Below are 15,003 nucleotides of genomic sequence, written 5' to 3' on the forward strand. Positions count from 1 at the left end.
ACCAAGCAAGATGGTGCCACGACAGACACTTGTCTGGGGCTACCTACCCAGCCTTATCAAGAAAACCTACCGGGGCCATAGGGGAAACGTTAGCAAAAAAGCCAGGAGGATTGGTACTAGAATGCCACATGTCAAAAAACGAAACGCATGAAAACCACTGATCACATTAGCACTTCAATTTTTGAGTAGTTCTGAACAAATATTATAAACAACAGCTGCCTTTCCACTCCTCAGCCTTACTGCAGCGTTTCTGACCTCGTCAACGAAAAGATCGGCTTTCGTCAACGGATGGGTCAGCATCCACGAATTGTAATTTAGTAGTTGGATGCTGCCCTACTCAGCCTAACGGGCTCTATGCTCATCCATACCTGACACAAGACAATCAACTGCTCTTCGGATAGCGCCAACCTGGAAGGGATACTTGGAATAGGTCTTCTTAAAGGTTCAATGTGACATGTGAAAAAATGAGCGGAGAAGGGGGAAAGGGACAAAAAAGATTGGCAACCACTGCCCACGTGGAAGTGGATGCAAATTTATCTTCTGGAAACGCTATTATATACCTTTAACCATCAGTAGGTTAAAAACAAATAATAAATGTTTAACTTTCAACGCTACAGTTGCTTCCATACATTATATTATAATATATATAAGAATATAAGAACATAAGAACGTAGGAGTCTGCAAGAGGCCGGTAGGCTTGTACAAGGCAGCTCCTTTGAACCTAAGCTCCCATGTATCTAACCCCACCTAATATCGCTGTCCAAAAATTTATCTAATCTATTTTTGAATGTGACAATTGTATTGGCACTCACCACATGACTACTAAGCCTATTCCACTCATCCACAACCCTGTTTGTAAACCAATTTTTGCCTACGTCCCTGTTAAATCTGAATTTATCAAGTTTAAACCCATTACTTCGTGTCCTGCCCGGTTCTCTTACCAACAAAACCTTATGAATATCCCCCTTATTAAAGCCCTTCATCCATTTATAAACCTCAATCATGTCTCCACGCACCCTTCACCTTTCTAGAGAATACAAGTTTAACTATTTGAGTCTTTTCTCGTATGGCAAGTTTCTCAACCCATGAATCATCTTAGTCATCCTCCTCTGCACTGATTCTAACATTTTGATATCCATTCTATAGTAAGGTGACCAGAACTGAACCGCATAGTCAAGATGAGGTCTAACTAATGCTAAATAGTTCGTTCGAGGAAGACTTCGGCGCTTCTGTTCCTTACGCTCCTTGAAATAAATCCCAGTACCCTATTTGCTCGATTTCTAACTAGAATGCATTGTGCCCTTGGACGGAGATCAGAGCTCACTAAGACCCCTAAATCTCTCTCGCACCCAGACCTGCTTATGAGAGTGTCATTTAAGCAATAGTTATGAGAAGGGTTGTTCCTACCTACACTCAGAATACTGCACTTCCCTACATTGAACTCCATCTGCCATTTATCCGCCCAGTCATACAATCTGTTTAGTTCATCCTGGAGAATACTAGCGTCCTGATCAGACTCAGTTACTCTACCGATCATCTGCAAACTTACTGACATCACTACTAATTCCTGTATCTAAGTCATTGATATAAATACTAAACAAAAGTGGATCTAATACCGAACCTTGTGGGACCCCACTCGTAACACATCCCCAGTCAGATAATTTTACCATTGATTTGCACTCTTTGCTTCCTATTGCTAAGCCACGCCTTGACCCAGTTAAAAACTTTACCCTCTACTCCGTGAGCCTGTAATTTAAGCAACAGTCGTTGGTGAGGAACTTTATCAAACGCTTTACTAAAATCAAGATAAATTACATCATAATTTTCATCTCTGTCAACCGCCTGAAATACTTTATTGTAAAATGACAAGAGATTGGTGAGGCATGACCTACCTTTAGTGAACCCATGCTGCGAGTTGTGAATTAAGCTATGTTTCTCTAGATGCTCCCGAATATTCCTGGCTATTATGGACTCCAGCATCTTGCCTATAACCGATGTTAAGCTAATTGGGCGATAGTTTGAAGCAGCTGACCTGTCCCCCTTTTTGAAAATCGGCGTCACATTAACTACTTTCCATAGGCTGGGCACATAACCAGTATTTACCGACATCTTAAAGATATCGGTTAGTGGGTCACTGAGTACATCACCTAATTCCTTTAATACCCTCGGAATTATCTCGTCAGGACCTGGCGACTTATTCTTCTTAAGCTTATCTATCTCATCCTGAACTACTTGCCTGGTAATGATTATATCCCTCAATTTATCGCCATCCCCGCCCTCGTACACTTGAACCCTTTCCGGAATAGTCGTTCGACCCTCTTGTGTGAATACTGAAAGGAAGTAGTCGTTCAGCAATGTGCTCATAGTTTCGTAATTTTCCACTAGCTCCCCTGTGTTTGTTTTCAGCGGTCGAATTTTCTCCATTGTTTTTGTTCTATACATCTGAAAGAAGTCCTTAGGATTACTTTTCGCCTCATTTGCTACTTTGATCTCATAATTCCATTTTGCCCTCCTGGTGTTTTTCTTCACTAATCTAGATAGTTCGACATACCGGCCCCTGAGATGTGTTTCGCCATTCTTTTTTTCTCATAAATTCCCTTCTTTAACCCTGTCTCGTGTTTTAGTCCACGAGTCATCCACTTAGGGTCATTGTTTTCTTCTCTAAGTGTTCGCTGTGGTATATGCTGTCCTTGCCCCTCTACTATTACTTTAGCTAAATTATTGTAAGACATTTCTACCTGGTTCTCCTGGCTCTCCAACACACAGTTCTGGCTCTCATGAATCCCTAAATTATCCCAGTTTACCCCTTCAAGATGTCTTCGAAGCCCCTCGTAATTTGCTCTTCTAATATCTGGCACTAACACTGGGTTTGGTTCGCGGGTTACCGCCCAGTCTAAGCTAAAACGAACCGTTCTGTGGTCACTATTTCCTAACTCTCCGCCCACCTCCAGCTCACGTAGCAAGTTTCCATAATTAGTTAGGACAAAGTCTAATATGTTATCTCCTCTGGTAGGCTCAGTAACTACCTGCTTAAGGAAATTATCTTGTATAACTACAAGAAAATCCTCGGCTTCCAGGTCACCCACTACGTCTTCCCAGTCTATATTCCTATAATTAAAGTCCCCCATTACGTAGACATTTTTACTCCTACTCGCCCTGCCAGTCTCCTGTAGAAATATACTCGTGTCCTGCCTGTTAAGGTTGGGTGGCCTGTACAGAACTAGAGTTAGTTTTTCTTTCCATTTATAAACATATATATATATATATATATATATATATATATATATATATATATATATATATATATATATATATATATATATATATATATATATATATATATATATATATATATATATATCGCCGAGGCGAGCTATCGTCATGCCCGATTTGCCTCACTGCTCCCTTCTGACTCGCCTTCTTTCTCCAGGGAGGAGGATCCGACGGGTGAGCTGTCTCACAGGGGCCGTCGTGCCGTGAAGGTGGTGGAAAAGCTGACCGGCGCCGCTTGTGAAACAACCTACCGCTTATGTCCCGGCAGGTGTGTGTGTGTGTGTGTGTGTGTGTGTGTGTGTGTGTGTGTGTGTGTGTGTGTGTGTCGTGTAAGTGTGTTTTTGTGTGTATGTGTGCGTTTTGTGTTTGTGTTATGTGTGTGTTTTGTGTCTGTTCCTTTTGTGTGTGTGTGTGTGTGTGTGTGTGTGTGTGTGTGTGTGTGTGTGTGTGTGTGTGTGTGTGTGTGTGTGTGTGTGTGTGTGTGTGTGTGTGTGTGTGTGTGTGTGTGTGTGTGTTCATAAATATGTGTGTGTCTGTGTGTGTGTGTGTGTTTGTGTGTTTGTGTGTGTCTGTGAACGTAAATGTATTTATTTTAGGTGAGTGTGCAGAGCGTGTGTGTGTGTGTGTGTGTGTGTTGGTATTGGGCGTCTTTTATTACAAATAATAATTTTCTACAGAGTGATTAAAACATTTTAAGTCACTACTCATTTAAATTTTGTGTTTTCTGTTTTGCTTGCCTCTCTCTCTCTCTCTCTCTCTCTCTCTCTTTTTGTATGTTTATATATATATATATATATATATATATATATATATATATATATATATATATATATATATATATATATCTGTCCTATCCATTCTACGCCGATGACTCCACTCTGCATTACTCAACTTCTTTAATAGAAGACCGAATCCCACAGGAACTTAACGATTCTGGCTGGAGGCAACAGAACGCTTGGCTCTGACCTTACTTATTTCCGATAGGTCAAGAGGAACCTGGTGTCCTTCAACGCCTCAAAACACATTTTTCCACTCATCCACTGACACAGTCTTCCAAACAACTATCCCCTATTCTTGACAAGACTCAGCTATCACCTCTTCAACACTAAAGATCCTCGGTCTATCCTTAACTCAAAATCCGACTGAAACTTCATATCTCATCTCTTACTAATCAGCTTCCTCTAGGCTGGGCGTTCTGTAACGTCTCCGCCAGTTCTTCTCCCCTGCACAGTTGCTATCCATTTACAGGAGCCTTGTCCGAGGAGTATGGATTTTATGTAGGGGAGGGGGGGTCCACCACAGCTCTCTTGACAGAGTGGAGTCAAAGGTTTTCGTCTCAGTCATGCTGACTGCTCTTCTGAACTTGCCTCCCGCGGCCCCTGCATGCACACGATTTCTAATCATGCTCATCCCTATACCGTCCAAACCCTTATCGTTCCAACCAGTCGCACCTTGTAAACATTAAACAAATACATGATGCCTCGCCTGTCTATTAATCATTTTCGTTAACTTAAACGATTTACAAACATGGAGCATTGAGTACAACTTCGGTGCTATATTATCGGTACGTTATAACGTTGGCGGCCTTGTGGAGCGCTGTTACGGCGGCGGAGGCCTGGAAATCACCTCATCAACGGTCAACGGTCAACGAACTAAACTTGTGCTTGTACTTTTGTATGATGTAATTTTTTTTGTAACAAGTTTTTATTGCAAGCTTGGTCTGCAAAGCACCAGCCATCCCCTTTGTTGTACTTCTAAAACTATGTACTTTCAATTCTTCAATTCAATTCATACTCAAGGTCACTTAATATTCTATAAATAACACTGAACACTGGTGGGACGCTTTGTCACACACTGTTAATTCTTAGGTAGAATCCTCTATTAGAATTTTCAGATAGTGCATGTAAGGGTGTATAACTGCATAAATATTTATTTCTCATCACATCGGTGATAATGAATTTTCAGCCCTGTAAATACTTTTATAGGGCTGATTTGCAGTTATAACTATATTACGGGAAACTCTGAAATCAGTCATTTCATGAAATCCTCACTGAATTTGCGAGATGGATTTTCATTTTCCTATGCTATGAAACCCAGCCTAACCTAGCCTAATCTACCCTTAAACTAAACCTAATCTACCCTACAAGACATCATACAGGTTACGGGCTTATTTATAGTGAAGAAACGTCTACTACACAACCCCGAAGATCAGTGTAAGGTGCTCCTTGAACAGCATGGGAATAAGCAGCTTGAGCAAAATCTTAGAGACAGCCCAAGATCTTTCGAACATATACCTTAGGCGAGTAGCGAGAGGTTACGATAATCTTAGCGCTACGACGGTCAGTGGGCTGCGAAGATGGACATCTGCCCCTGATTCACGATTCAGTTGCCAGCTATGTAGCAATGAGCGAGTGGTGTGAAAAAACGGGGAAAAAAAAATTTTGGTGATTTTCTGGTACAGAGTACCATGCGTACGCCCATGAGAGCTCAGACTCTGAGACACGCTGGCGCGGTAAGGCATGGGTAAACATTTTGTATGACCCAATTTATCAACGTGTGTACATATAATAGGATAACATTAAAGCCGTGCGTTCTATAATTATACGCTCCTGAATAGAGAAATAAAAATTGAAATCAATTTCGAGGAGAGATTAGATCCTCTGGAGATATATATATATATATATATATATATATATATATATATATATATATATATATATATATATATATATATATATATATATATATATATATATATATATATATATATATTGTGACCTTTCTTACCTCTGATTTTCTTGAATATGCATTTCTTTTAATATTCTTCATCTGTTGTCATCTTTCATCCATTCTGTCATCCTCTATGAGTCCTCCTCCAGCAAACTTTATGTGGAACTTAACGAATGTTTTTTAGGTCCAAAATATGCAGCCCGCCCATCCGTCTCTCTTTCTGCACTATATCTGTCACTCTCTTGAGTAATAACATACTGATTTGTGATACAAGATTTACTCTTGCCTGAATCGAAATTGTCTTTCATTTATTATCTTCCTTCCTGGTGGTCCACCCACTTCTTTAGTTGCTGATCACACAGTTTGCACATTACACTTGTTAGGGAAACTGGTTGGTCTATAGTTCAGAGGCTCTTGCTTATTTCCGCTCTTCTATAACCGACCATTATGTGCCCTCTTCCATACTGTACTGGTATTTCCGGTCTTGACTGAACAATTACAATGTCCTGAACTGGTTCTGTTAAGTGTTCACTGCACATTTTGGTATTGACCTGATATCATCTGGATCCATTGCTTTCTTTACCATCTAGTGACTTTATTAGTCCCATTATCTCATCTCAATCCACTTTGTTTTCCATTCTCTCTGACGATTCTCTCTCTCATCCTCCCTCAAACTCTCTTCAAATTAAGGGGTAGTAAATACTCTCTGAAAGTCTTCTTTAATATTTCATTTCAGATTTCCTTTTGTATCCTCACAGACCTGGTCACCCACTTTGGTCGCATCCACATCTTCTTTTTTCCTTTAATTTTATGTCTCTATAAGTCTTTTGTTTCTCATATTTTCTATTATATCTTCTTTTTTTCTATTCTTTTCTCTCCTCTCTCCTCACTTTATGTCATCATTTCTAGCTTGTCTCAGCAGCCTTCCCTGTTTATGTCATTCCTTCCGTTTTAAGTTTATCCATGCTTTAACTTTCCATAGTCACATAGCAGAGTACCCACTTTACCACACCTTCGTTGTAAGTTTTTATGTCAAGAGATAATCATATTTTGTTGTGCTTTTTTTTTTAACTTTCATTTCTGACGAGTTTACGCTGCTGAAAAAGACTGCAAATCACTGCACCAGGCTTTACTGTAATTCCTATTTTCTCATTATGGTTCCCTCAATCTCCTCACATTCTTCGTCAATTTTTTATTTGTAATGCTTCATGGTCACTTTTTCCCAGTGGGCACTCGTGTTGCACTTAACTTAACAAGGCTGTTCCTTTGGTCAAAATTATGTTCATTCTCGCTGGTTCATCCTTCTAAATATCGTCGCTCTCACCACTGTATCATGAGGTTTTATGAGGTCACTTTAAAACGTTAGCCCTATGTATTTTCTTCTTCACACTCCACTTCAAACGTTTCCCATTTGACATCATTACAGTTGGTCTCCTGTTTTTTTTTTTTGTTTTTTACAACAAAAGAGTTGGGTCAAACAGTTTTAAAAATCTACTTTGCTGCTCCCAACAACATAAATAGTTGAGTGGGCCAAAAGAGAGGTATAATTTCTCGAGGAGAAGTGTCCTGATACCCTCCTCTTGAAAGAGTTCAAGTCGTAGGCAGGAGGAATAGATGAAGGAAGATTGTTCCAGAGTTTACCAGCGTGAGGGATGAGAGAGTGAAGATGCTGGTTAACTCGTGCGTAAGGGATTGGACAGGAAGGGGATGAGCTTATAGAAAGTCGTGTAGCGTTGCTGCGGAAGGGGGAGGCGCAGTTAGCAAGTTCAGAAGAGGAGTCAGCGTGAAAATAACGATAAAAGATAGAAAGAGATGCAACATGTCGTCGGAATTTAAGAGGTAGAAAACTATAAGTAAGATGAGGATAGTAGATGAGACGAAGAGCAGTAGACTACAGTCTATACAATAGAGATGTATGAGTGGAGACTCCTGACGTGAGAGGCATACTCCATACGAGGGCGGACAAGGCCTGTATATGGATAGCAACCAAAAGGAAGCAGAAGAACTGGCGAAGCTGATACAGAACGCCCAACCTCGAGGAAGCTTATTTCGTGAGAGAGATGAAATTTCCTGTTAAGATTTTGAGTTAAGGATAGGCCGAGGATGTTTAGTGTTGAAGATGGCGACAGATGAGTGTTGTCGAAGAATAGGGGATAGGTGTTTGGAAGATTGTGTCGAGTTGATGGGTGGAGAAATTGTTTTTTTGAGGCATTGAAGCACACAAGGTTCCTTTTACCCCAATCGGAAATGTTAGTAAGGTCTGAGGCTAAGCGTTCTGCAGCCTCCAGCCTGGAGTCATGTAATTCCTGTTGAGAGGGTCTTCTGTTCAAAGAAGTTGAATAATGCAGAGTGGAGTCATCAGCGTATGAGTGGATAGGACAGTTTGTTTTGGAAAGAAGATCATTTATGAATAATAGGATGAGAGTGGGTGATAAAACAGAGCCCTGTGTAACACCACTGTTAATAGGTTTAGGGGAAGATCAGTGACCGTCTACCACGGCAGAGATAGAACGGCTGGAAAGGAAACTGGAGATAAAGGAACAGAGAGTGATAGAATCCGAATGAGGGCAGTTTAGAAAGCAAAGACTTGTGCCAGACTCTATCGAAGGCTTTCGATATGCCAAGCGCAACTGAGAAAGTTTCACCGAAACTGCTAAGAGAGGATGACCAATAATCAGTTAAGAGATCAAGAAAATTGCCAGTAGAACGCCACTTGCGGAACCCATACTGGCGATCAAATAGAAGGTTAGAAGTGGAAAGGTGCTTTTGAATTGATTCAAAAGCTTTAGATAGACAGGAAAGTAAAGCTATAGGGCGGTAGTCTGAGGGATTAGAACGGTCACCCTTTTTATAGGCACAGCCTGTTCGAAGGCGTACTTCCAGCAGGAAGGAAAGGTAGATGTTGATAAGTAGAGACAAAAGAGTCTGACCAGGCAGGGTGTCAGCACGGAAGCACAGTTTTTAAGAAAAATAGGAGGCACTCCATCATGTCTATAAGCCTTCTGAGAGTTGAGGTCAGAGAAGGCATAGAAAACATCATTATGAAGAATCTTAATAACAGGCATGAAGGAGTCCGAGAGGGGATGAGTAGGAGGAATATGCCCAGAATCGTCCAGAGTGGAGTTATAACAGAAAGTTGAGAGAAGAGTTCATCCTTAGAGATAGATGAGACGGCAGTGCTACCGTCTGGGTTAAGAAGAGGAGGGAAAGAGGGAGAAGTGAAATTGGAGGAGATATTTTTGGCTAAGTGCCAGAAGTCTCTGGAAGAATTAGAGAAAGCTAGGTGTTGACTTTCATATATATATATATATATATATATATATATATATATAGATATATATATATATATATATATATATATATAGAGAGAGAGAGAGAGAGAGAGAGAGAGAGAGAGAGAGAGAGAGAGAGAGAGAGAGAGAGAGAGAGAGAGAGAGAGAGAGAGAGAGAGAGAGAGAGAGAGAGATTTACAGAGAAAATCAGACCGAACAGACCCCATGGTCCAGACTAGGTGGTCTGTATTTAAACCTAAGTGATTCTACATTAATTAGATGGCTCCAAAACGTTGTATTTCAACTCTAGTTAATATTATGTTCAAGGAAGTGACGGTCGATCTTGTTTTTAAAGGAGTCAATCCTGTTACACTGGACCACTGAAAGTGGGAGCTTATTCCATTCTCGCAGTGTAACGTTGGTGAAGAAAAATTTGGTGCAGTCTGAATTTACTTGTCTACATTTGAGTTTTATGAGAGAGAGAGAGAGAGAGAGAGAGAGAGAGAGAGAGAGAGAGAGAGAGAGAGAGAGAGAGAGAGAGAGAGAGACTATATGAATCACTTAGTAATTTTGTATCCATGGTCAATTACTTCACTCTGGTGTTTTCTGTTGTTTTCTCCACGCTTCATCGCATCATTTTCCTTTCTATCCCTAGGTTCTCGGCGCCTATGTTGTACCGAGCCATCTTTGAAGAAATGAATGTCAAGGTCCACGACCATGACCTGTTAGAGAAATAAAGGACCAAAAATAACCTGAGTGACATGACATGCGGTATTATAGGAACCAGGACCAGCGATGACAGACTGCAGTTATAAACCACAGCTGAAATAAGGAAAGGAGATGACATGAATCTGATGTGACATATATAACAGAACCAGAAAACCACAGCCATGAGCAGGACCAACGGTTACGTACACCACAACTTTGACAAAGACCAACGAGGTTCATATGAACAAGGCTCACAGTGGCCTCGGGAGTACAGTGACACTGAGGATATTGGCAAACTCACCCGAACGTGGACCACGGAATGACATAACTCTGCGGACCTAGGAAATTGCAAGAACAATGCCGACCAACTGGACCAAGGGCTGACGAAAACATTTAGGACCATATCGACGAAAGAGACCAAAGTGAACCACGGAGGAGGAGGGTAACCGAGGCCAAAGGAAATGACAATGGACCAGTGACGCCCAAAAGCATACTTGTGACCAACAGTTGCATAACTATCACTGGGCCTGTCAGATTTCAAAGACTATAAAGATTACAGGTATTACAAAGGCTGCGAATTACAAGGACACAGGAAACGTACTAATAATGAACTACATGGTGTTTAATAAATTGCTGCTGCACTGAGGGTAAGCTGTTAATCAAAGATAACCAAGAGCTTGACCACTCGCCAAGGCAACCAACATAATAGAAACCAAGGGTGGTGTTGAAAAACACAAAGAAAAAAGCACAAACAAAGACACCTAAGGAAAAGAGAAAATACATCTTCACTGCATACCCTTGCAGCCCAGACTCCTGACACGTTCACGCGACATTCAGGGGCAGAATTGCACAAAACTGGCACCACGATATTTATGAAGGGTCATGGACAGGTGTGACGATATTTTTTGTGGACTGATCGATGATCTACACCTTCGTTCATGTAACGTACAACAGACAAGGGCATTATTTCCAACACCACCTAAGAATGGGAGGTGTTCAGTGCGTCTCTCCTTTCTCACCACGTTTCACGTTCAGGAATCACACACACACACACACACACACACACACACACACACACACACACACACACACACACGCGGTAAATCAGGTAAGCTGCGGGCATTATCTTTCTTAGTTACACGCTTGCCTTGTTGCCATTTCTTGTGCAGCATTTTGACATGGGCAATGCAAGCCTTCTGAGGGTTAAGTAAAGGTTTGACTACATTATATAAATCCTTCAGCAATATTGTTAAATAAAATGTCTTATAAAAACATGGAATATTAATGTTGCCCTTTTAAGTTTGGTGCTAGAGTCTTAGGGGAGATGCTGTAGAGATCCAGGCTCAATATCACAGAGCTCTTCGTCTCAGCTAGACCGTCACCTCACGACAAGTAGCAGGCTCATGTTGATTCAGCTAATACATTTTAGGTGTTTATTAATATATATATATATATATATATATATATATATATATATATATATATATATATATATATATATATATATATATATATATATATATATATATATATATATATATATATATATATATATATATATATATATATATATATATATATATATATATATATATTTTTTTTTTTACAGAAAAGGAGTGTTCAAGGGCGTGAAAAAAAAGAAAGAAATAATGAAAAAAAGGCCGCTACTTACTGCTCCTGAATAGAGTACAGAGGAGTGCCCAAAAAGAGAGGTCAATTTCGGGAGGAGAGGTGTCCAGATACCCTCCTCTTGAAAGAGTTCAAGTCGTAGGCAGGAGGAAATACAGATGAAGGAAAATTGTTCCAGAGTTTACCAGCGTAAGGGATAAAAGAGTGAAGATGCTGGTTAACTCTTACATAAGGGGTTTTGACAGTATAGGGATGAGCTTGATTAGAAAGTCGTGTGAGGCGAAGCAGCGGGAGGGGGGGAGGCATGCAGTTAACAAGTTCAGAAGAGCAGTCAGCGTGAAAGTATCGATAGAAGATAGAAAGAGAGGCAACATCGCGACGGAATTTAAGAGGTAGAAGACTATCAGTAAGAGAAAGAGAGCTGATGAAACGAAGAGCCTTAGACTCCACTCTGTCCAATAGAGTTGTGTGAGTGGAGCCCCCCTCACACGTGAGATGCATACTCCATACAAGGGCGGACGAGGCCCCTGTATATGGATAACAACTGTGCGGGGGAGAAGAACTTGCGGAGACGATACAGAACGCCCAACCTCGAGGAAGCTACTTTAGTGATAGAGGATATGTAAAGTTTCCAGTTAAGATTTTGAGTTAAGGATAGACCGAGGATATTTAGTGTTGAAGATGGTGACAGCTGAGTGTTATCGAAGAATAGGGGATAGGTGTTTGGAAGATTGTGTTGAGTTGATATGTGGAGAAATTGGGTTTACCCAAACGGAAATGATAGTAAGGTCTGAGGTTAAGCGTTCTGCAGCCCCCAGTCTGGAGTCATGTAATTCCTGTTGAGAGAGTCTTCTGTTGAAAGAAGTTGAATAATGCAGAATGGGGTCATCAGCGTATGAGTGGATAGGACAGTTTGTTATGGAAAGATCATTGATGAATAACAGAAAGAGAGTGGGTGATAGAACAGAGCCCTGTGGAACACCACTGTTGTTAGGTTTAGGGGATGAACCGTCTATCACAGCAGAGATAGAACAGCCGGAAAGGAAACTGGAGATAAAGGAACAGAGAGAGGGATAGAATCCGAAAGAGGGCAGTTTAGAAAGCAAAGACTTGTGCCAGTCTCTATCGAAGGCTTTCGATATGTCTAGCGCAACTGAGAAAGCTTCACCGAAACGGCTTAGAGAGGATGACCAAGAATCAGTTAGGAGAGCAAGAAGATCGCCAGTAGAACGCCCCTTCCGGAACCCATACTGGCGATCAGATAGAAGGTCAGAAGTTGAATCTTCTGGTTAATGATTTATTCAAAAGCTTTAGATAAACAGGAAAATAAAGCTATAGGGCGGTAGTTTGAGGGATTGGAACGGTCACCCTTCTTAGGCACAGGCTCTACGAAGGCGTACTTCCAGCAGGAAGGAAAAGTAGATGTTGATAGGCAGAGACGAAAGAGATTGACCAGGCAGGGTGTCAGCACGGAACTACAATTTTTAAGGACAATAGGAGGCACTCCATCAGGTCCATAAGCCTTCTGAGAGTTGAGGCCTGAGAGGGCATGGAAAACATCACTATGAAGAATCTAAATAAGAGGCATGAAGGAGTCAGAGAGGGGATGAGTAGGAAGAATATGCCAGAATCGTCCAGAGTGGAGTTGTTACAGAAAGTTTGAGTGAAGAGTTGAGCCTTAGAGATAGATGAGAAGGCAGTGCTGCCGTCAGGGTTAAGAAGAGGTGGGAAAGAGAAAGAAGTGAAATTGGAGGAGATATTTTTGGCTAAGTGCCAGAAGTCTCTGGAAGAAATAGAGAAAGCAAGGTGTTGACATTTGCTATGGATAAAGGAGTTTTTGGTGAGTCGAAGAATAGATTTGGCACGATTCCGGGCGGAAATATAAAGATCATAATGGATGGTCTTCTATTGAAAGAAGTTGAATAATGCAAGGTGGAATCGTCGGCGTATGAATGGACAGGACACTTTGTAATGGAAAAAAGATCATTGATGAATAGCAGGTAGTGAATGGGTGATAGGACAGAGCCCTGTGGAACACCACTGTTAATAGGTTTAGGGGAAGAACAGTGACCGTCTACCACCGCAGAGATAGAACGGCCGGAAAGAAAACTGGAGACAAAGGAACAGAGAGAAGGATAGAATCCGAAAGAGGACAGTTTAGAAAGCAAAGACGTGTGCCAGACTCTATCAAAGGCTTTCGATATGTCTAGCGCAACAGAGAAAGTTTCACCGAAACGGCTAAGAGAGGATGACTAAGAGTCAGTTAAGAGAGCAAGTAGATCGCCAGTAGAACCCATACTAGCGATCAGATAGAAGGTTATAAATGGAAAGGTGCTTTTGAATCTTCCGGTTAAGGATTAATTCAAAAGCATTAGATAGACAGGAAAGTAAAGATATAGGACAGTAGTTTGAGGGACAGGCTGTATGAAGGCGTACTTGCATCAGGAAGGAAAGGTATATGTTGACATGCAGAGACGAAAGAGTTTGACCAGGCAGGGTGTCAGCACGGAAGCACAGTTTTTAAGGACAATAGGAGGCACTCCATCAGGTCCATAAGCCTTCTGAGAGTTGAGGCCAGAGAGGCCATAGAAATCATTATGAAGAATCTTAATAACAGGCATAAAGGAGTCAGAGGGGTGATGAGTAGGAGGAATATGCAGAGAATCGTCCAGGGTGGAGTTCTTACAGAAAGTTTGAGCGAAGAGTTCAGCCTTTGAGATAGATGAGACGGTGGTGCTGCCGTCAGGGTTAAGGAAAGGAGGGAAAGAGGAGGAAGTGAAATTGGAGGAGATATTTTTGGCTAGGTGCCAGAAGTCACGGGAAGAATTAGAAAAAGCAAGTTTTTGACATTTTCTATTTATGAAAGAGCTTTTAGTAAGTTGAAGAATAGATTTGGCACTGTTCCGGGCAGATATATAGAGATCATGGTTAGCAGGATTACGAAGGCTCTGGTACCTTTTGTGAGCTGCCTCTCTATCTTTAATAGCACGAGAACAAGCATGATTAAACCAAGGCATTTTAGCATAAGGAGTAGAGAAAGAACGTGGAATGTATGCCTCCATTCCAGAGACAATCACCTCTGTGATGCACTTGGGCACACACAGAGGGGTCTCTCTCCTGGAAGCAGTAATCATTCCAAGGGAAATCGGAAAAGTACATCCTCAGGTCATCCCACCGAGCCGAAGCTAAATGCCAGAAACATCCAGAGGATGTAAAGGAGCAATAGGACAAGATACAGAAATAAGGTTGTGATCGGAGGATCCCAACGGAAAGAACGGTTCGACAGAGTAAGCAGAAGGGTTAGAGGTAAGGAAGAGGTCTAGAATGTTGGGCCGGTCTCCAAGACGGTCGGGAATACGTGTGGGGTGCTGAACCAACTGCTCTAGTTCGT

General features: G+C 41.3%; 1 protein-coding gene across 1 annotated transcript in view; it reads left to right on the top strand.

Moving 5' to 3' along the window:
- LOC126982580 (uncharacterized) overlaps positions 1–10,317 on the top strand; it is a 45,593-nt gene extending 35,276 nt beyond the window's left edge. Inside the window, exons 5-6 of the mRNA XM_050834750.1 lie at positions 3,431–3,541; positions 9,931–10,317. Coding sequence (XP_050690707.1) covers positions 3,431–3,541; positions 9,931–10,012 — 193 coding nt within the window. The 3' untranslated portion in view covers positions 10,013–10,317. The remainder of the gene's footprint in view (positions 1–3,430; positions 3,542–9,930) is intronic.
- The last annotated feature ends 4,686 nt before the right edge of the window (positions 10,318–15,003 follow it).

Source organism: Eriocheir sinensis, chromosome 5 (assembly GCF_024679095.1).
Source record: "Eriocheir sinensis breed Jianghai 21 chromosome 5, ASM2467909v1, whole genome shotgun sequence".
NCBI lineage: Eukaryota > Metazoa > Arthropoda > Malacostraca > Decapoda > Varunidae > Eriocheir > Eriocheir sinensis.